Source organism: Mustela nigripes, chromosome 8 (genome assembly GCF_022355385.1).
Source record: "Mustela nigripes isolate SB6536 chromosome 8, MUSNIG.SB6536, whole genome shotgun sequence".
NCBI classification, from domain to species: Eukaryota; Metazoa; Chordata; class Mammalia; order Carnivora; family Mustelidae; genus Mustela; species Mustela nigripes.
Window position 1 is genome coordinate 65,207,605 of NC_081564.1, and position 23,502 is coordinate 65,231,106.

General features: G+C 41.8%; 2 protein-coding genes across 8 annotated transcripts in view; both read right to left on the minus strand.

The window, feature by feature from the left end:
- HDHD2 (haloacid dehalogenase like hydrolase domain containing 2) overlaps window positions 1-2,704 on the minus strand; it is a 34,668-nt gene extending 31,964 nt beyond the window's left edge. For 2 of the 7 annotated variants that reach the window (XM_059409603.1, XM_059409608.1), the window contains exon 1: window positions 2,562-2,704. The gene's annotated coding sequence lies outside the window, so the exon portion shown is untranslated. Of the gene's footprint in view, window positions 1-1,250; window positions 1,587-2,221; window positions 2,387-2,492 lie in introns of those variants that run through there. The other 5 variants (XM_059409602.1, XM_059409607.1, XM_059409606.1 and 2 more) reach the window with 4 other exon arrangements.
- Window positions 2,705-6,342: 3,638 nt separating this feature from the next.
- Window positions 6,343-23,478, minus strand: IER3IP1 (immediate early response 3 interacting protein 1). The gene is made up of 3 exons (XM_059409609.1): window positions 23,278-23,478; window positions 8,709-8,810; window positions 6,343-7,526 (listed from the first exon to the last, which is right to left on the minus strand). Exons 1-3 carry the CDS (start codon window positions 23,366-23,368, stop codon window positions 7,471-7,473), a joined length of 249 nt encoding a protein of 82 aa, XP_059265592.1. The 5' UTR covers window positions 23,369-23,478; the 3' UTR covers window positions 6,343-7,470.
- Window positions 23,479-23,502: the final 24 nt, after the last annotated feature.

Here is a 23,502-nt window from a genome sequence, read left to right on the forward strand (position 1 = left end):
CGTCTGAACCCCTATAATACTTGTTAGTTGATCTACAGGTCAGTATTTGATAAAATATAATTGTAAAATACATGTGTCACCTCCAAAGAACAGGCAAAGGCTTTGGAAGTAGTCCATGTCTTTTTTCTTGGGTCCATGTCCCACCGTCTCCCATAGTTTGAACAGGTTATAGGAGATTTAACTTAGAAAGCCATCAATCAATAGCTGATAATGAATGGCCCATATTCAGTGCAGAGAAGAAAAGTAAATCCTCTCTCATGCCAAAAGGAACTTTTCAAGATACTTCAGAAGGACATCTCCTTTTGAATATTGTGGTGCATCTCAGGACAGCAAGCCCTCTTTACCCTCCAAGCTGCTCTTTCCTACAATCCTTATGAGGGAATGGCCATCCCAGCAATCCAGACGTAGCCACCAGCCTCTCCCACTCCTTCCTCCCACTCAATCAAATGCCAAGTCACCTCAGCTCTGCCTCTTTTGAATCCACTCACTTCTCTCCATAATTACTAAAACGATCTTGGTTTTTTAATTATTTTTTTAAAAAGATTTTATTTATTTATTTGACAGACAGAGATCACAAGTAGGCAGAGAGGCAGACAGAGATGGGAAAAGCAGGCTCCCTGCCAAGCAGAGAGCCTGATGCGGTGCTCAATCCCAGGACCCTGGGACCATGACCTGAGCCGAAGGCAGAGACTTTAACCCACTGAGCCACCCAGGCACCCCATAAAACGATCTTGGTTTTGAAACTACGTCTCATCTAGCCTATTTGAACAACTCCCTAAATGTCTTCTTTGCTTCAAATCTTATTTCTAGCCCCAAATCCGCTACCTGAAGCGAAGTAGTTTAGCGAAGTCCAAGAACAAAGGGGCTGCACATGGCTGGGTTTGAATGTCTGCTCACTAGCTGTGTGAACCTGGGCAACTTTCTTAACCTTTCAGCCTCCGGCTCTTCATTACGAAAGTAGAAAGAATTACACCCAACTCTAGGGGTTGACAGGTCAATTACAGAAAGTAACACGTGTTGTGAACACTGCTGTGCACACAGAAAGGCTGTGTTAAGTATGTGGGGGGAGGGGAGAGAATCTGAGGCACACGTCAAGGCCAACAGAAATCACAGGATACATATGACACAAAGTCCTAAAGCCTCAGAATAAACTGAGAATTTGAGAAAACATTTTCTACCAAACCAAGTCTATACTTTGGCATATCATTCAAATATTGAATAAATATTTAAGACAAGAGTTTTCAACAAACCATTTTCTCCTGCGAAGTTGGGGCTTTTCAGGATATGCCTCCTAGACCTCCTGGGGAATACTAACTCTCTTTTCTTCCCTATGTATTTCTGGTGAAAAAGTCTGGAACCATTGTATGCACTCCATAAATGACATTAGTTTTCAGTCACCATCCAGTTAAAAATCTTCCAGTTGGGGGCGCCTGGGTGGCTCAGTCCTTAAGCGTCTGCCTCAGGATCAGGTCAAGGTCCCGAGATCCAATCCCACACGGGGCTGCCAGCTCTGCGGGATGCCTGCTTCTCCTCTCCCATTCTTCCTGCTTGTGTTCCCTCTCCTCTGTCTCTGTCAATAAGTAAATCTTAAAACAAACAAACAAACAAAAAAAAAAAACTTCCAGTTGCTCTGCAAGGTCCTCAGGGAAAAGTCTTAACAATGAACCCTGCTGTGAGGAGCCCTGGGTTCACCTCTCCAACTCCTTCCCCTCTACTCGACGCCCAAGCTCCACAGCACTGCAGGAGGCTACCAGCCCTATACTCTACCTCCCTCATCGCTGGACTTTGGAAATCCTTTTGTTTTCTGACTTCTACCACACCTGTCCCCTACATCCTCCTTTCTCCTGGACAACTGCAGTTTATAGGTCTCAGATTAGCATCCTTTCCTCTGGCATTCCCGAGTGCAACTCCTTTCGCCCAAGGACCGGCCAGGAGCTCCTAGCTTGCTCCTATCACTCCACTTAATCACTCGGTCCAAAGTGTTAAGCTCTATGAGGAAAGGAGCTGTTGTGGCCTTTTCCGCGGCACTACTGACCGCTCAGTATGGGCTTGTGAGTTAACCCAATTCATGAATCCCGGTCTCAGCTGACCGGGAGGATTCCAGGAACAAAGGTCTTTCAGCACTAACAACTGCGAGCTCCTCCACCTCCTGGATGGAGGGCCTCAGGACTGGTCACTGCACTCCGCCCCACTGCAAAATCCAGGACCTGGCCAGACTGACCGGAAGGGACATCAGCTTCGAAAAACAGTCCAGGGGGCAGGTCCCGTGGGATGTCTACCACACCAAAATCGCGATGTGCTCCAGGACTACAAACAGCCCCGCACCACCACGGCCCCCAAGCCCCGCGGAAGCGCTCGGAGCCTCACTCCGCGCATGCGCGCCGGCCCAGCGGCCACGGGAATCGCCCCCGCCCGGAGGGGTGGGACCGTCATCTCAGAGCGCGAGCGCGGGTTGGTCCGCGGCCCAGGAGGGGGGTGGCCTGGAGACGCACCCAGCATTTCACAAAGAAACGCAGCCTTCGCACGGGTGGGAAGTCGCCCGTCCCAGAGCGGCTCCTCACCCCTGCTCCGCACGCCGTCCTCAGCAAAAGCCCCGCTACCAGGAAAGTCAGCACAACCCTGCCGTCCGCAACGTCCTCAAGGCCAGTCCAGGCAGGCAAGCAGCCGCTAGACACCGGAAACTGGGCCGACAGCCGCACCGGAAGTCCCGCCTCTCCCCCGTCCAACTCCACCCCATCCGCCCTTGGCTGCTTCCGGGTTGCGGGCCCTCACTCTAGAGTGTAGGCTTGCTCCTTGCCACTTTGGAGGTGTAAAAATTGTCTTAAGACCCGCTCCCTGAAGGGCACGGCCTGCTTAGCCCCAAGTGTAGGAGGATAAACGAAACCTCTGTCTTCGCTCAGCAGCTCTTTACCCTTCTGCAGCCCCATTAGTGAACCAAGTACTGAGTACCTTTCTTTGCCGCCACCCTCTCTCGCTGCACCACTTCATGCCCATTCTCGAGGTGTAACTTGGAAGTTAACTCCGTGATGCTTTCTGTGAAATATCCGATCTCTTAAGTCATTTTATGCTTTGCTACTTGAATAGCATCTGGCATTTGCAGCTGTGTTAACCCCTACCTCAGGCAACGAGGTTCCTCTTTTCCTACATCAGCTGTTCCAAAACCTTAAGCTGCCAACTCTCCCATCCTGCCTCTCATTAGAGAGCAACCCCAGGCCTTGCCTATCGTCCCTAGTGGAGCAGTATCTTGAGGTGGCGTGTAACCATCTCCCTCACTGCTCCTCTCCCACGCACCTACTGGGAGTCTCTGATCCACATTGGCTGCCTTCAAATAAGTAAAACTTCTTGAGTGCAGATGTGGTCATCTTATGCATTCTCTATGAAAACGACTAAATGAAAAACTTTCTGGAGCAGTCTGACTTAGTAGGATACACACTCTGGTTTGCATATATGGAACTCCTTGCCTGGGGGCTACCAGAACCCATCCAACACCCCCTCTGCCCAGGGCTGCAGCCTATGTTGTGAGCTAGAACACGTTCTCTGGACTAGCGACCCTCTACTTTTCCTCCCCACTCGGTCTGAAGGTTGTTTTTGTTTTATTCATATTTGTTAAGTCTGTTTTTTATGTAAGGGCATACTTGGTTAAAGGAAAAGGAATCTGCTCCTTCAGAACTAAGAGCTACGAACTAAAACAGCACTGAAGGATTTTAAGCAAGTGCGTAATGTTAAGACTTGCATTTTTCTAAATACTCTGGCTGCAGTATGGAGAATGGATGGGAGAGGGACCAAATTGTACAGGAGACCAGGTAAGCTACTGCAGGGCTACAAGAGCAATTCTTGCACTAAATTGTGGGGAAACAAAGCAGACAAATTCAGGAGATCTTAGGAGGTAAAACAGAAATTATTAGAGATTGAATTGGTAAGGGAGAGGTAGGCATCAAGATAACTACTAAGGGGGCACCTGGAGGGCTCAGTCGTTAAGTACCTGCCTTCAGCTCAGGTCATGACCCCAGAGTCCTGGGATCGAGGCCATCCGGCTCCCTGCCCAGCAGGAAGCCTGCTTCTCCCTCACCCACTCCCCCTGCTTGTGTTCACTCTCTTGCTGTGTCTCGTTCTGTGAAATAACTAATCTTTTAAAAAAAAGGTAACTACTAACTTTCAGGCTTGGGCAGTTTGGTAGTGTAAGTGATGGTGTCAGTGACTATAATGTGGCATGACTGAACAGGACTAATGGCTTCCTTCTTGACTCGAGTGCTTTTGCTTGCCAAAGGCCAAGATGAGTCAAGAGGGATGGGATGTCTAAACAGATGGTGACTAAACTCATGGAGTGAGCATTGCATCATGTACAGAACTGTCAAATCGCTGTTATACACCTGAAATTAACATTACACACCAACTATACTTCAATACTGAAAAAAAAATTTTCAGTTATTGACAAAAAAGGAAAAAGGAGGGGCTGAATTTGGAAAAGATAAAGATGGTACTAAAACACAAAGGGGGAGTAAAGAAAGCAGTGTCAGAACTGAAACAAAAACAGCAGGATTCCACAACTCACCTTGAGCGATACCCTTGGACACTGGCCATTATGCGTCTGAAGTCCTTGCACAGAATGTTTTCACAATATCTGGCATCTAATGACCAATCAGGAGCCAAGAAAAATTTCAGCAAAAAATAATCCCATTTTGCTTAGTATCAAAATTTTATTGGTAATAACTTTGAAACTATGAGGCACCGAGAAAGTAATTTATTTCACTAAAAACATTTACTTTGGGAGAACATCTCTTTGGTTGAGGTACACCTAGCATCAAAGGTTAGTGACCTGGAAAAGGTATACATATAAAAATCACCTGGAGCAGATTTCTGTTCTGAAATAATTCTTGACCAGTTTTACAGATGAAACAACAGAAAACAATTGAGGTCTTAGGAAGTTTGTCTTAAGTCATGATAAAAGGTTTTGCTCAACATGTTACAAATATCCTGCCTCCCACTCTTTTTACTACTCAAATATATTGCTTTCTCTCAAGTCCCTTGATGAGTACCTATACACTCAAGTGATAGCATATACCAGTATACTACAGATCACACTTCCTCCTCTAAAGCTGGGATTTTTTTTTTTAAGATACTCATTTTAACTATGTTTTCAAAAACTTGGGGGAGTTTTGTGGAAGGACCTTAGAAAGGATGACAAGAGTGGGGTGGAGGTTAAACAATGGGCCTTTGCATCCCTGTTTCAACTAGAAATAAGTAGGCTGCTCTCATCTGTTTCAAATAGTGGGGCATTATAGTTCTGTGTTATCCCTTTTGAAATCTGGTTCTACCATTAATAATCAATACTTGAAAACAACTGTATTTAACTAAGGATCAGGGTATACGTTTGATTAACATCTACACTTGAGCCAAGATCCTTCATGAGATAGGTCAGAGGAATATAGACACAAGGTCAGCATACATTAGGACCATAAACATCATGGAGATTTGGAATCTAGAATGATCACCAACTGTTAACAAGAATGGCAAGGGGGAGGATGTGGGTAGGCAAGCAGACACCGAAGTTACTGTCAACTAAGTAAGATACCGTGGTTACCGAATCTCTGCTCTGGGGACATCAGGGCTACCCTGCGAAAGCTTACAGACCTTCAGGCACTGAAGCTAGCATTGTGTTAAGTGGCCTCCAGAGATGACAGATTTTGAGATTCAGTGCTTCAGTTTCCTCAGACCCACTTTGCTACACAAAACTCTGATCCTGCCGTGCTACGACTGCTCTCCGCTGGAGTCTGAACTCGGACAGTATCCTGCCACTAAATGAGCATGAAGGTGTGCTGTGAAGTTTTACAAGAAAATGGCATCAGGCCAAGGTCTCTTTTCTTTCCTTTAAAAATTCTGAATGGTCTGTGGAGAAATGGGAGTGCTCTCAATTAACTGCATGTATTGAACCTGTTCAATAACTTAAACTTGGACGCATGAATCGGATCTTTGTAAGGCCAAAGAACATTGCTTCTAGCTGCCAAATATGTTAGTTACTCACATGAGCCAGATAATCAACTAAGAATCCCTGGTACATCTCTTTGGTTCAACTGCAAGCCTGCAGCCCAGAGATCATCTATCTCTAATTCAGGCATGGCCAATAGGCATTCAGTACCTGCTCCAAAGTTTTAGAAGTAACGTAGTCATAGAAGAGAAGTTGCTCTTGAGTCTCCTTGATGTAATCAGCAATTCAGTTAACTCACTGAAGGAAAAAAAGTGACTGTAATGTTTACTTTCATTAAATCTGTGCTCTGTGATTTTATAGCAAAGAAATGAGATTAATTCAATTAACACTGACAGGTAAGGTACAAAAACAAGTACTTGACTTGGAAATTTAACTTTATTTACAAATGTTCTCCTATAAACAAAGATGCCAATCTATTCCTTTAAACTATTGTAACTGGTAGTTTTCAGAAAAAAACATTTACATAATTTTAATCTTCCTGCATAAACTGTATTATGGGATGAGCAAATATGGAATGGTCTAAGAATATAAAAACAAAACGAAGACTTATCTAACATGAATCTCTTCTGACAGACAGAATAAAAAATTAAGAACTACACCCCTTAATGTGCTACTCCAGAGAACAGAAATGTCATAATTTGGGGAGAGGTAAATGCTTCACAATAGTCTTCTTACATAGCACAGTTTAATTGTGACTGTTTAGGATAGCTCTTGCAGGCTAATATTTAGGCTGATTTTTAAAAATAAATTATTATTGTAAAAAGGGCATAGACTTTTCTACACAGATTTTTCTACCAATGGAAATATGTAGATAGGGATCTGAACTCATCATTCAGGCCAATTAATAAAATAACAAACACATGAAAGAACTTAAAAACACAACCTATGTGACTGACTTACAAAATCAGAATTCTCCCTGAAGTCAGAGAGTATTGCTCATAGTTGCTATAAATTTGAACTTGTCATAGTCGAAATGATACACAGACAAAATAAAGAGTTCAAAGAGTTCAAAGTAAAACTATCCAAATTATGTAGTAATTGCTTTTAAAAAATTCCTTTAAATTTATCTAGGAAGATAATCACTCTCACATCATAGCTAAGTCACAAAGAACTTCAAAACTTTGAAAAAAAATTTTTCCCTGAGAAAGAAGTGAGAGAGAAAAATCTCTAAAAACACACAAGTGACAGTCCTGTACCCTCTGAACAATCTTTACCATAAGATGAACTTTTATTACCAATTAGCAATCAAATGTATTCCAGTTCTGGATAGTTACTGCCTCTGATGACCTAATCTTTTTGTAATGAAACTGTAAGTGCAACATTTTTTTAAAAATCGGATAAATAGGGACTCTGGTTTTATTGTCAGATTTACATTTTTGTCACGTGCAAGGACGACCAGCTATAACATGTATATCCCATAATGACCGAAGTAATAACTTCTGCTGGCATCTCTTCTTCTGAGTCTCCATTTCCCCCACTGTTCTTCACCCAAATAATAAAAGTAATACAATGGCAACTGAATTTATGATTATCAATGGCACTGTAAAGAAAAAAAAAAGTTTGTTACTATAAAGAAAATAACAGGAAAAAACTAAGTAATAGTTATTAGCATCCAGGAAGGATGGAAATATCAAACAATATGTCATTCATAACCATGTGGCAAATTGTTGTAACAAAGGAAGATGTACTGGATCATAAAATCCAAAATTTATTTTAAAGAGGGCTTGTGTGACTGGTAGAACTAGATCAATATGGGACATATGTGAATGGTGCTAGTGCAGGGCTGGGAACACAGAAGCACACCAGGCCCAGGCAGAAGAATACCCACATGGCTGTGACACTTGACATAAGAATAAAGAACAAAGAATGGGGCGCCTGGGTGATTCAGTGGGTTAAAGCCTCTGCCTTCCACTCAGGTCATGATCTCAGGGTCCTGGGATCCGGCCCCGCATCGTGCTGAGCAGGGAGCCTGCTTCCTCCTCTCTCTCTGCCTGCCTCTCTGCCTACTTGTGATCTCTATCTGTCAAGTAAATTAAAAAAAAAAAAAAAAATTTTCTTAAAAAAAAAAAAGAGCAAAGAAGATTCCACAGTTTCACCACTAAATTAAGAGTGAACTTATTTACCATTCTATCCAAAGTTGTGATCAAAACACCTAACAAAGAGGGAGACAGAGAGAGACCCTAATTTTAATGGTTTTAAATAGAAACTTTGAACCCTTCTCTCTCCAGTTGCTCTAAAATACTATCCAATAGAGACGCCAGTTCAGCTGGTGGATCGAGTACCACGTCGGGCTTCTTGCTTAGCAGGGAACCTGCTGTTCCCCCTGCTTGTGCTCTCTCGGACAAATAAATAAAATCTTTAAAATAATATCCAATAGACTGGCAGACATGGGACCTTTATTTTCCTCTCAAAAGCCTTCTAGGACTCTAGATGAGGTCACTACTTGAAGCAACATAAATTTCAAAAAGTAAGAACACTGCTTTGAAGTCTGAGAGGCAACACGTGAACAGATATACCACTGAGCATTCCATTCACATCAAGTGGTTTAGATGGAAGAGGCAAAACTAAAAAAGAAAATCAGTAACTTCTATAGTAAACCCAGGTTGAACAGAAAAAAACTTCACTACAAAAATGGTATGATAGTATTCACACTCAGAAGCTTTGCTACTTAAACACCACAAAATTAAAACTTAAAGAGTGTATCACTAGTTTTTCTTCTTACCTCTCATCACAGTTCTTACAGATCGAATAAGGTTCATTAGCTGAGATTTAATTCCTGGCTCTTCTCCGAATCCACCAATTCCCTGGTCTGCTCCCCAGCCAACTGCATAATATAAAAATGATTAGCTGTGTTAAAATTTATTATGCACTTGCCTTGCTCCCTCATTAGTCATCTTCTAAAAGATTAGCTTGAGACTTTGTTAAAGACATAAAATATAGTCATCTGACTAAAAAGTTACCATACTGATTAAATACTGTAGCATATATTTTTTACTTTTGATAGCAGCAATCTTATTTCATTTCCACACTGATTTTATAAAATAAACTACAGTGTGAACTACTCCACAGCATTTAATTCCGTGAAGATGATTGTTTTGACACCCTGATTGGTTTTTTCCCTTTTTTCAAACAAAACATTTTCAGGTCAGGACTGAAAACCAAGGCATACTGTCAAACTCGATAATTAGCTCAATTCAGAATTTATAAAATCTCACCCACTGAGCAGTATAAAAATGTTGTAGCTGAGACACACTAACTACATTCCTTGGGGAAAAGTGAATGCACACGTGCTCAAGGCTTGCTTAGGCTTTCCGAGCACTGTCCGTCCTGCCAACTGGGGCGTATCTTTCCCCTGTCGTCACGCTCCTCATTTCTCCACTCCGGCTGAGCAATTTGGCCTATTACCCCACTTATTCTCTGTAGAAGAGTCTTTCACCTTCTTCTGTGTCACTTTCCTGATATTATGCATTATTATTTCTTCATCTTTATCTGCTAGTTCTTGCTTTACTGCCATACATTCTGCTAAAGGCCTACAAGTCCTCATTTCTGCAACTCCTCCTTCTCTGGTTGGCATTTCAGGCCCGCTTTTCATATCTTACATTGTTTTGTATCTCTGATGACTATAGGACTTACTTGCTGACATGTTGGCCCTTAAACTCGAAGATGATCTTTATTTTATACATGAAAGAACCACGTTTCAGGAAACAAGACTGCACTTCGTTTAATTAACTTTTATTTGGTCAACATAAAAGTCAAGAAAGAGTTGGCTTGCTTCTTTGGTCACATCAACCCTGAGATTTATTGTGGGATAAAACTACTTTTAAATTCAAGTTCCCAAAAGAGGTGATTTGTGCGGACTCGCACTCCCCCTTCGAGGCCTAGCTCAGGCTCTACTGACAAGCCCCTGCAGTCCACAGGGCTGTCACTCATTGCGCTCCCACACTGCAGCCACCATCACGGTGGTTTCGATCAGCCTCTCTGACGTCTCTCAAGACTCTCTGAGCAGATGCTTCTGGAATCTAGCTGTCTTGACTCCTTGAATTTTTTCGCTTACAGGGTTAGATCTTTCCACCACCTGATCATGCGATGATTCCCACTGCCTACTGGATATAGTCCAAACTCCTGAAACTGACATTCTAGCCCTACAGCCCACCATGACCTTCCAAGAATTCCTACCCACACTCAATGCCCACTAATCGCGCTACACACTAAAGGGAGCTTCTGAATCTAGGTGTGACCTCATCCTGAGGGCCTCTCCTAGTTCCCTCTCATATCATAATAAGCCTTCTTTCTCTTTGCTCCCCAAATAGCCTCCTAATCGTAGTAACTGTGCTCTCCTTGGTTAGTTGTTTTCAAGTGTCTTATTAGACTATAAAATCCTGGAAGACGGGGACTAAATTTAGTCTTTTTTCACCTTCCCACTCTCCCGCACCCCCACCCCACAGCAAGTACTTAGTAAATGTTTGTGGAATTGAAGTGAATAATGGTAGACTGAGTTAATCTGGGACAAGGTGAAATAAGGTAAATTTTAGGATCACAGTTCCAAAGAACTCTATTTCTGAATTTTTATGACACAGTAAGTTATAATATGAACAGATATTCCACTATAGCTTTAAGAGATGAAGACAAATCTTCCATATTAAATGTACAAATCCATCCAAGCTAAACGCAATTTTAGAAAATAGACCTGCATATTGACTGGGCAACATCACCCTCCTACTTCAGGATCGACTGTGTCCAGCAAGCAAATAAACTGCCACTTCTCCAACACTTGCTTCTACTCCACTACGAGTTTTACCACCATGCCTTTCCTCCAAATAACTGTTTCACTGTTCTGATAGCTCAATCAGCACTGCCCACCAAATGGCAGTCCTCTTTTTGTAAATCTTAAGTTCAAACTGTAGCATGAGCCTTCACCTACTTACAGTATGGTAAAAACTATTTCATATTCCTCTCTAGATGTAGAGGACACACAAAATGACCACCCACCATCAGCTGTGTCAGTTTCCAACCTGCATAACTGCAACAGAAGATTTCTGTGAGAAACCCACATCGCTGGGATAACTTACTTACAGAAACTTCTTTAAGAGCTCTGTACAATAAAAAAGCAGTGTGGTGCTGGTTCAACCTGATGGGGTCAGGGAGGAAAAAGTTAACTCTGACCCTCCAGGGGTCCCTGACTAGGTCTGAAAATTACACTGATAAAGGGTGCCTGGGGGCTCAGTCAGTTGACTGAGTATCTGACTCTTGATTTTGGCTCAGTTCATGAACTCAGGGTTGTGGGACTGAGCCCCGCCATCTCTCCCTCTCTCTTGTTCTTTCAAAATAAATAAAATATTTTTTTTTTTTTTAAGATTTATTTATTTATTTGACAGAGAGAGATTACAAGTAGGCAGAGAGGCAGGCAGAGAGAGAGAGAGGAGGAAGCAGGCTTCCTGCTGAGCAGAGAGCCCGATGCGGGACTCGATCCCAGGACCCTGAGATCATGACCTGAGCCGAAGGCAGCGGCTTAACCCACTGAGCCACCCAGGCGCCCTAAAATATTTTTTAAAAAGAAAGAAAATTTACACTGATAAAAACAGATACATATGAAAAAGCATACAAATTCTATTAACTTCTCACATGTACATGGGAGCCTTCAGAAGAGAAAGTAGACCTAAAGAAGTGATTATAGCAGGAAGCTTTTGAGACATTTTTGAAGAACTGATAAGACAAAGGAGTTTGAACTGGGAGTGGGGGTAATAAATGGTGGAAAAGTAACAAGGTGTGTTTTTACAGCCTTCCTCTCTGGTGATAAGGATGTCTCCCCTCCTCCTGATACAGGGAGGGTACCTTTCACATGGGAGATTAAACACCAGGCTTTGAGAAAAGAGGGCAAAGGGAGATGGGAGCAGACGGTGAGAGTGATCTTCCTGCTTCTGCCATTTTCTCGAGCTCCTTCAGCTTAAGATACTCAATACGGCCAAGGTGTCATATTTTGGGGCAGCATGTCCTAAACCTTGAACCTCATCAATGGATATACATTTTTAGCTTAGCTTTGTCCTGAAACCCTACTAAAAATGACAATAAAGGATATATGTTAACAAAAGAGAAGTCTCCAGACAAGAGAAGTCAATCAAAATTTAGACATTAAAAAATAAATGAAGTAGGGTAACTGACCTAGCGGAGAAAGCTGAAACCTAAACTCTGTAGGGAGCACACAATACAACACTGGGGAAACTCCTGCTGAGAATGAGAACCCTGGGAAGGTGAGAGAAACCTCAAAGAGCCAATGTGGGCAACAGGGGCGAAAAACAGGAGGACGCACTGAAGGTGGACCTAAAAGCGGTTCGCTGCCCCCTGCCTTCCCATCTCCTTTCCTAGACTTGACTGATGGAAGAGTATGCCACTCACTACATCAAAGACGAGAAGTTTACTCTCACCAGAGAACCACAGAAGCTCTGGATTTGGGGATGTCCACTATGAGTGGACGGAATGAAAGTCTGCACACCAAAGTGTCAGACTCTTGCCCATCTCCTCTGCTTGTCTCTAAGTCTGATCATGTAACGCTTACATTCTGCAGGCAGGAAGTTAGAAAAATACTTGGAAACTGTCCAGCTCCCCAGGAAGAAAGACTTCAGATACTGACACTGGGAGGTGGAGGGAAGGGTCAACAAGACAAATTCTTTAAACACCAGTGAGACCCACTAGTAAACAAGCCCCAGCCACAGAGCACAGCTTCCAATGAACCTTTCTGTGCCCTACACTTAAAAATGGAGTCAGGGGGCACCTGGGTGGCTCAGACATTGAGTGACTGCCTTTGGCTCGGGTCACAATCCCAGGGTTCTGGGATCAAGCCCCGAATTGGGCTCCCTGCTCGGTGGGAAGCCTGCTTCTCCCTCTTCCACTCCCCCTGCTTGTGTTCCCTCTCTCTCTCTGTGCCTCTGTCAAATGAATAAATAAAAATCTTTAAATTAAAAAAAAAAAAAAAAGAACTGTCAGAAGAAACAATCCTTAACATGGAAGACAGAGCAAAAATAGAAAAAGGAAACTTTGAGGAAGAGACAAAGCAAGAAGTCAAAGACAGTATTTTTACTATTTTTTTAAAGTGACTGTTTTATACTTTATTTTTTTAAGTAATCTCTATGCCTAACCTGGTGCTCAAACTCACAACCTCAAGATCAAGCATCATCTGCTCTACCGACTGTACCAGCCAGGCGCCCCAGGAGAAAATATTTTAAAAATGAATATCCATAGAGAGTAAAGCTACTATACCTATGAAACAAGAATAGGATGCCATAAAAAAGGAACATTAAGGAATTAAGACAGAGCCCTTGTTCTTGCTACATTAGCCTAAGAAGTTCAAGAGGTTGACAGATTAAGTTGAGGAAACCTATTAGACAAGGCTAAAGGAAAAAGAAGAGTATTAACCTGTCAAAATAACTGGAGTTTCAAGACAGAAGAAAGAACAGACACGAAGAAAGATCAGAGATATTAAGAGATAATATTAAGAGATAATATTGCAGAACTGAAGGACATGAGCCTTTAAGCCAAAAGGGCCCAATGAGAGAACAGCCCAATAAATGGGGGGGCGGGGGAAAGGCCTATATGTTGCCACATTTGTGTAAAACCTCAGCCCTCTGAAGACAAAGAGAACACCTTAAAAGCTTTCAGAGAGACAACTCAGGTTGTACAAATAATCAGAAACAGAATGGTATCAGACTTCTTTATGTCAATACTGGAAATGAGTAAAGTGAAAAATGTCTTCAAAATTCTGAAGAAAAATTAGTTCCAATCTAGAATTCTATACCCAAACCACAAATCAACTAGAGGAAACACATCACTGTTTTTTTAATTGTTCAGCTGTGAGCAATATTCAGTGATAGTAATATAAATATGGAAACCAATATCACCAGTAATTGGTTGGAGATAAGACAGATGGAGGAAAGGAAATGTGTGTGTACTTGGGCTCCCACAAGTACAAATGCACTGCTGATGGTATAATTATACTAAGCCCTTCCACAGCAGTAAGTCAGTGAACTTGGAAAATAACTGCTTTTGAGAAATGGGGCTCAGGCTGAAGAGAGATGGGGCAGAAGGTTTCTATCTTTCTTTACAAACAGAAGAGCTTTTAGACTTTAACAACCACACACACACATTTACACTGCTTTGATAAAAAGGAAAATGAAATTTAAAAAGCAAGCCTGTAAAGATGCTAACCCACTGGAGAAATCTCTATGCAATTAGGCTTTCCTCTCCAGGGCATGAACACCATGAGGGCAGGGACAAGGTCTGCAAGTGGGAAGGTTTCATCCACGAGTCACTCTGAATATTTAAAATTATGTTTTAAAACCAGCTTTAAATTGTATTGCTGGTTTCATTTCCTTTACTTGCTTTTTTAGAATTATCATTGCTAAAATTATCAAGCCTTTCCACCCACAGCCACAATCTCAGATGGTAAAAAGGACTTGTTTTTAGTATGTTATGGATCATGCACTCAATTTTTGTTAGAAAGCATAATTTCCACACACACAAACACACACTGGAATATATCTCAGCCAAAAAAAGGGATGAGATAATGCCATTTAAGACGACAATCTGGGCCTCGAGGATATTATTATAAGTAAAATAAGTCAGTCTAAGAATGACAAATGCCATAGGATGAATGGGCAAAAAGCAGAATCAGATATATAAATACAGAGAATAAATTGATGGTTTCTAGAAAGGAGGAGAGTGGGGGAATGGGTAGAATGGATGAAGGGGAGAATGAAGTACAGGCTCTCATTTATGGAATGAGTAAGTCGTGAGAGTAAAAGGCATTGAAGGAATGCAATCAATGATACTGTAAGAGTGATCTACTTATGGATTGGGACAAATGGTAAGTACACTTGTGGTGAACACAGCATAATGTATAAATCTGTCAAATCATTATGTTGTACACCTGAAATTAATGTAATATTGTGTGTCAATTACTCAAATAAACCAAACAATAAGAAAAAAGAAAGATAATTTCCAACAATCTTTTTTTCTTTTAGACCTGTTTCAGAAATGTCTGAATGAATGTTTTTACCTAATAAGTAGAGTGACTGCCAGAAAAAAATGTATTTTCCAACACTGAGTAACTGCTCTTCAACAAAACAGGATAAAACTACAATACTGGGAGTACCATATTTTAAGCATCAGCATCAAAGTATTTTTAAAAGTATTAAGTTACCAGTTAATTTTAGTCTAGTCTCTATTCTCAAGTCACCAGAATGAAAACTAAATTCTGGGCAGAGAGAGTAAATCATTTGTTTAGATATTCCATGGACAAACACAAAGGTGACAAGTAAAGGACCAGATGCCATGGATTATCTTTTACTATAACAAATAGTTCTCTCTCCAACTGGTATTTAGGGAAGTTGTTTTTCTTTTTCTTTTTCTTTTTCTTTTTTTAAGATTTTATTTATTTATTTGACAGAGAGAGATCACAAGTAGGCAGAGAGGCAGGCGGAGAGAGAGAGGAGGAAGCAGGCTCCCTGCTGAGCAGAGAGCCCGATGTGGGACTTGATCCCAGGACCCTGAGATCATGACCTGAGCAGAAGGCAGCGGCTTAACCCACTGAGCCACCCAGGCACCCGGGAAGTTGTTTTTCTAAGGAAACTGGTCAAAGCTTTAAAGAGCTTTGCCTTTTTTTTTTTTTTTTTTTTTTTTAAGGAGAAAGATTTAATTCTACCACTCTCTTGACACTTCTTCCATTGCTAGAGAACAAATGGGAAGACCAGCCACCACTGGTCCCTGCCATAATTTCAGGAAGACAATTAAATATAAAAAGTGACTTACTGCAAATACCAAAAATGTTCTGCCCAGACTTCAAGTCATATACAAAATGGCAATCCACACAGATTCAGACAACCACCCTCAGCCAGATACTTTCTCAAGAAAAGTATTAGTATAGTTAGTGTTAGTATTAAAAGTATTAACACAGGGGCACCTGGGTGGCTCAGTGGGTTAAGGCCTCTGCCTTCGGCTCAAGTCATGATCCCAGGGTCCTGGGAGCGAGCCCCACAACGGGCTCTCTGCTCCGTGGAGAGCCTGCTTCCTCCTCTCTCTCTGCCTGCCTCTTTGCTTACTTGTGATCTCTCTCTGTCAAATAAATAAATAAAATGTTAAAAAAAAAAGTAATACAGATTTAAGGGCTGGCTGACCCTATTTCCACATATGCAAAAGAAATAAGTGTGGTTCACTTTGTCAGTGTCACCAAGTTTGCATGGGAATCAAATGCTATCTCCACAATAAAGAATTCTGCTAACATAAAGCTTAAAATATTACCTTGATCAAAAAGATCAATGTTGAAGTAAACGATCTGGTATATTTGGACTAATCCCTCTTGGATCAATGTAATTAATTTCCAACACAACATAAAACTTTAATCTGGGATGAAATTCAACAAATTTTTTTTGGAGTATATATTTACAGAGAAGTTTTTTTACATGTCTACATGGTTTTCTCAATGTTCTATAAGCTGCCATGCTCACATCATGACTATCCATACATGTAGAATGCCTCACTCATTTCTCTGTATTTATGCACACCTGATTTACTGTTTAACATCTACCTCCTTTAGGAATTCTCCATCCATTGCTTGGACTCATACAGCTCTCGTTACTCTAAACTCTAATGTTACACTGGCTCTGGTGTAGTCATTTAAACCCTGAATCAGTAATACCTTATAATAAAAATTTTAACTATTTGCTATGGACTGAACTGTGTCTCCCCCCAAATTTCTGTGTTAAAGCCTATGTGGAGATGGGGTCTTAAGGAGGTAATTACAGTTAAATGGATGTGAAGGGTAGGGCCCTAATATGATAGGGCTTTGGCCTTACAAAAAAAAAAAAAAGAGAGATCTCAATTCCTCCCTGCTCCCTCCACCTAGCCATGTGAGGACACAGTAAGAAGGTGGCCATCTGCAAACCAGCAAGATAGCCCTCTCCAGAACTTTACCTGATCTTAGACTTCCAGCTTTCAGAACCAGGAGAAAACAATTTCTGTTGGTTAAGCTACCCAGTCTATGATACTTTGTTCTGGCAGCGAGAGCAGACTCATACAGTGTTTCATATATGAAATGTTTCTTCTGTAGCACTCATAAATGCTACTGGATATACCTGTCAAATGGATCCATACCCAGCACCATAAAAAAACTAGTAAGAATAATTTTTACAGGTATTAAAATTCACTATGTGCGTTTATTTTTTTTTTCTTGTACAGAAAGGGAATCTGCATCACTGTGGAACACTAGAAGAAACACAATCTGCATTACAGTCAAAATATTAATTAAACTATTTGTACAAACATATAGTTCTCAAATCAGGAGTTGCAACAATATGATAATGGTAACATTATTCAGTTATTTAGAAGATATTCACTGACTGATGGAATTGAAAAAATGAGAGAATCCTTGTCATTAGTCTATTGGGGAAGACCACAAAGGAACTGCAGTGGGGCTACAGCCCATGGAATAGGTCAAGGGTGGTTTCTGGGAGAGGCAAATGGTAGATAGACCTTAAAGAACAGTCTGAGGTAAGTCAAGGTCATTGAAGGCAGAGATAGTATGCATAAAGCTCAGTAGCAAAGAAAAGCACCCTGGTAAGAATGGCATACAAGGTAAATACTGGGGAAGGGTAAAAGGGAAGGACAGAGAAGGGACACATTATGATGAGCATGTCAGTCACACAAGGTGGTCTGACTTTTATATTGGAGGCTGTGAGTATTAAAGAACTCAGGAATTTCAAACCACTGAGGAACATGTTCAGCTTCTCTTAGAAGGTAAAACAAAGAAACAAAACTGGAGGGAGGGTGACTAGTGAGGAGGTTACTATAAAAATCTAGGCAAGAGTTAAGAGCCTACATAAACAATATTTAACAAATACTTAAAATATTTTAAAATTCTATTTTAAAACACACTTAGGTATTTCACTTTTTATTTTTTATAGTAATCCCTATACACATGTGCTGTGAACTCACAGCCCCAAGAACGAGTCACATGGTCCTCTGAGTCAGGCAGGCACCCATGAATTAAGGGAGATTTTAAAAATTGGCTCCATGACCAATGCGGGGCTTGAACTTGGGACCCTGAAATCAGGAGTGGCATGTCTCCTGACTGGGCCAGCCAGGTACCCCTTAGATACTTTAAAACCACAGCTTGGTGCACCTGAATGGCTCAGTGGGTTAAAGCCTCTGCCTTCGGCTCACGTCATGATCCCAGGGACCTGGGATCCAGCCCCGCACTGGGCTCTCTGTTCAGCAGGGAGCTTAGTTACTCCTCTCTCTCTCTCTCTGCCAGCCTCTCTGCAATCTTGTGGTCTCTGTCAAATAAATAAATAAAATCTTGAAAAAAAAAAAAAAAGATTTAAAACAACAGCTTATTTACTTAGACAAGCCAAGGTAGTGTTTTCCCATAGTTCTGGGACCATATTCAAAACACATGTTCAGATAAAATATCTGTGCTACTTCTGAAGAGAGGAGGAAATGAAGACAAAGTTCTAGGGGGCAAAGTATTAACAATTCTGGGCCATTCCAACAGTTTGTAGCAATGATTTTCATTTGGGGCACAAAGCTAAGTAACCTGCAGAAATTTTTGAAAAGACACTGCTGAACTTCACTTCTGGAAAATTTAAATGCAGGTCTGGAATAAGGTCTAGGCATTGTATTCTCTTTCAAGATCATTTTGGGAATTCTGGGTCCATTTCCTTTAGGAGCAATTGTCAGTTTCTGCAAAAAGACAACTGGGATTTTGATAGACTGCATTAAATCTGTAAATCAATAATATTGTCTTTTTTTTTTTTTTTTAAGTCAGAGAGAGAATTAGCACAAGCAGGGGGAGTGGCAGGCTTCTGAAAGAGAAGCAGGTTCCCCACTGAGCAAGGAGCCCCATCTGGGACTTGATCCCAGGACCATAGGATCATGACCTGAGCTGAAAGCAACCGCTTAACCAGCTGAGCCACCAGGGGTCCCTAAGTATTGTCATCTTAATGATATTAAGTCTTCTGATCCATGAACATGGATGTCTTTATTTTCTTTAATTCCCTTTAAGAATATTTTTATTCTTTAATTCTATTCAATAATGCTTTATATTTTTCAGAGTACAAGATTTGCTCCTCTTCTGTTAAATTTATCACTAAGTATTTTGTTATTTATATTGTAAATGAAATTGTTTCTTTAATTTCAATTTCAATTGTTCATTGTTCATGTATAGAAAAACAATTTGCTCCTGACCTCATATCCCGCACTCTTACTGGACTCACTTATTCATTCTAATAGGTTTTTAGTGACCCCATAGTGTTCCTCAAAAAATTAAAAATAGAACTACTGGGGCACCTGGGTGGTTCAGTCGGTTAAGCATCCAGCTCTTGGTTTTGGTTCAGGTTGTGATCTCAGGGTCACGAGATCTCACTCAGCACTGGCTCCCTGCTTAGTGGGGAGTCTGTTTGAGATTCTTGCTCCCTCTCCCCCTACCCCTCCCTCCACTCATAGGTGCATTCTCTCTCTCTCAAATAAATACATCTTTTTTTTAAAGATTTTATTTATTTATTTGACAGACAAAGATCACAAGTAGACAGAGAGGCAGGCAGAGAGAGAGGGGGAAGCAGGCTCCCTGCTAAGCACAGAGCCCGATATGGGACTCAATCCCAGGACCCTGAGATCACAACCCGAGCCGAAGGCAGAGGCCTAACCCACTGAGCCACCAGGCGCTCCTCAAACAAATAAATCTTTTAAAAAATATATATTAAAAATAACACATTACCATATGATCCAGCAACTGCACTACTGAGTATTTCTCCAAGAGATGAAATCACTATCCTGAAGAGATATTTGTACTCCTATGTTCACTGCAGCATTATTCACAATAGCCAAGACATGGAAACAGTCTAAGTATGGCCTGACAGATGAATGGGAAAAGAAAATGTTGTGTATATATATTAAATGGAATATTATTTGGCCATAAAAAAGAGAAACCTGTCATTTGTGACATGTGTAAATCTGGAGGGTATTACAGTAAGTGAAATAAGCCAGACAAATATTATCTTACTTACATGTGGCACCTCAGAACATCAGACTCTTGGGCATAGAGAAGTATGGTGGTTGCCATGGGCTGAATGGTGAGAGAAACGGGAAATGGGAAATTCCTGGTCTAAAGGTACTACCTTTCAGTTATAAGATGAGTAAGTTCCAGGGATCTAATGTACGGCATGGTGACCACAGTTAAAAATACTGAACTGTATACCTGAAAGTTGCGCTGAGACGAAATTTTAGATGTTCTTATCCCCACAACACAGCCAAATTATAATTACGTGAGGTGGAGAACAGTAACTGTGGTACGCATTTTGTAGTATATATATGTATCGCATGATCATTGCTCACTTTAAATTATACATTGTTATACAGGCCTACCTTGTTTCAGTGCTCCCTTTACTGCACTTCCCAGATAGCGTATTCTTCACAAACTGAAGGTTTATGGCAATCCTGTGTCAAGCAAATCTATCGGTGCCACTTTTCCAACAGCTCACTTTGTGTCTCAGTCACATTTTGGTAATTCTCACAGTATTGCAAAATTTTTCATTATTACTGTTATTTGTTACAGCGATCTCCCTTTTATCACTTTCTACCCACTTCTCACACATTCCAATTTGGATTTTATCCACTGTTGTAACTGCTTGTGTAAAATCACCAATGATTTCTATTACCCTGAATCCTTAGGACATTTTCTGGCCTTCTCTGATTTCCCTGAACATTCCCCTGCTGTATCATGTCTCCTTGACTTCTGTGAAACCCCACTGTCTAGATTTTCCCATTTCTCTTGTTTTGCTCACTCATCAATTTCTCCTGTCCATTCTTTCAGCTCTACCTACACATTAAAAATTGGAAGATATTCTGGGACTGTCCTGGTCACCAATTCTCTTTGTACGGTATTCTTTCCCTGAGCAATTTCATCTCTTCGTATGGCTTCATTTATCATCTGTGGTTGACAAGCTCAAATTCAATCTCCACTGTGGCTCTTGCTTCTATTCTACAGACTTAACTCCAACTGACTATCCCACACTTCCACTCACATATCTCACAGAAATCTCAAACTCGCCATATCCAAAACTTATTTCACTATCTTTTCACCTTTTTAACCCACCAATGCTGCCCTCATTTTTCCTCCAGTACTCTCTACCTTGGTCAAGGCACTACGCTTCACTCAGTTGCTAATTCAGAAAACCTAGAGATCTTTGCCTTTTTCCTCTCCCTCATTCCTAATGTCCAAACAGTGAAATTCTGCCTTTTCTATCTTTAAAATATCTTCTGATTTATATAGTCTCCTAAGACTACCTTAACAAAATGCCACAAACTGGATGGATTAGCAGAAATTTATTTTCTCATGGTTCTGGAGACCAAAATCAAGGGGTTAGCAGAGCTGGTTCCTTTTGTGGGCTCTGAAGATCTCATCCATGCCTCTCAATGCTGCTGGTAGTTATTGGCAATCCTTGGCATTCTCTGGCTTCTTGCTGTATCACTCTAACCTCTGCCTCTATTGTCATTTGGCCTTCTTCCCCTATGTTTTTGTATTTCTCTCTCCTTACATGGACACATCACTGGATCTAGGGCCATCCTAAACCAGTGTGGCCTTATCTCAACTTGATTACACCTGCAAAGACCCAATTTCCAAATAAGGTCACCTATACAGGTACCAAGGGTTAGGACTTCAATATATCTTTTGGGGGGACACAATTCAACCCCCACATATCTTCTACTTTTCTGTATACTATAGTAGTAAGGAGATGGACTTTTGAGTCAGAATGCCTTAGTAAATCCTAGCTCTGCCACTTTCTAACTGTGTGATCATAGAAAAGTTACCCACTCTTCTTTTGTACTTCTGGTTTCCGATCTGCAAAGTGGGGATGAAAACAGTACCTATCACATAGGGTTGTTGTGAGGGTCATACAAGTTAATCTATGCAAAGCACTTGATACAGATTCTAGGATGCGGTATAAAGTGTTAGTTGTTACTATTATTGTACCCACTCAACTGATGTTATAGCCACCATTCTACTTGCCCTGTTTGGAATGGTGCTTCCCACACCCATTATTCTACCTTTCCAATCTGTTCTCCACACTGCAGTAAGGCTCTTGCAAATAACACAAATCCGATCTTGTTTCTGCCCTGCTTAAAACTTTAAAACTTCATTTTCACCTGCCCCAGTTTTCACAAGAGCTCTTACTCCTCACCCTCCCAACCCTTCACCTAATTAATGCTTACTCACTTATTAGATTTTGGGTTAAACACACTTCCTCTACAAAGCTTTCAAAGATTCACAAGGCAGTGCTTCCCTGCACTTCTCTTTCATAATATTCTGCATACTTGTCATTGTTACTTGCTCATATTTTACTTAACTTTCATTAGAAGAGCAAATGACTTCTGTAACCTCAGCTCCTAATTACATGGACTCGGCACAAAATTTGTGCTCAGTAAATCTGAAGGAATAAATGAAATGAATCAATCTTGCTCATGGGATTGGGTTTCCGTGACTCACAGAGACATATTTGGCGTCCTTACAAATGACGGTGTATTCTGTGATTAGGTATACTTGCGCAGACAAATGAGGCACCTCGTGCAGTATCCTGTCTTAATTTTGCCTCATACAGCAATTAGTGGCCCGCCCAGGATGGCATGGAAATCGCCGTATTGTGGGATGACAGGCATAATTGTGTCTTCATCTTGGTATTCTTTGGTTCTAGCTTGGCACACTGAAGACATCCAATAAACTGGGCTGAATAAACTTCACTTGGAACGTGGGTGTCTGGATGCCATGATAATCTGAACACCCTCCCCTTCCACCTAGCCTCAAACACCAGGAATCCCCATGGCCCTCCATCAGTTCATTCTTCAACTGCCGGTGCTCCAAAATGAGCCACGCCCCTCCCTCTGTAACTAAAACCTCAGACCCCAGGTTCCTGATCATTAAAAGCGATCACAGAGGAGGACATTAAATTACTAAGCTACACTAATCGCAGTCAGAGGCGTCCCCGGCTCTTCTCTACACCCCTTCCCATCCCAACTCCCGGGGTCCCGCACACAGGCGACATCTGTTCATCTTCCTCCCGCTGTTGAGCTCAAACTCGGTGAGACGGAAGTGGCTCGGATTCCTCCCTCCAAGGAAAGGCCGCCAAGAGTGGAGCCCTCGGGCTCTCGTCGGTCGCGGCCCAGGGTCTCCCCTCCCGGGACCCACCTCTGCTCCGCACGCCCCGGGCTCCGCCGCCGCCCCCTCAGCCCGGCCCCGCGGTCCCACTCACTGTTCTTAAGGAAGCGCTCCTCGTGCAGCACCGCGATGGCATTGACGCAGAGCAGGGCCGCCTGCAGTAGCGAATACAACGTAAAGGCCATGGCCTCCCGGAGCCGCCCCGAGGCCCAACTGATCTTTCTCCCGCCGCCGCAGGGGACGTGGCGCCGCCACGGCCGGAGCTCTCCTACGGGAGCCGGGGAGGCCCCAAACGCGCTCTCCCGGAAGCTCCGCCCCG

Coding starts and splice junctions, on each gene's coding strand:
- IER3IP1 (XM_059409609.1), bottom strand. CDS start 23,368: ATGGCCTTTACGTTGTATTCGCTACTGCAGGCGGCCCTGCTCTGCGTC. Junction 8,811..23,277: donor GGAGCGCTTCCTTAAGAACA/GTGAGTGGGACC, acceptor TATATTATGCAG/TTGGCTGGGGAGCAGACCAG. Junction 7,527..8,708: donor TGTAAGAACTGTGATGAGAG/GTAAGAAGAAAA, acceptor TTTTCTTTACAG/TGCCATTGATAATCATAAAT.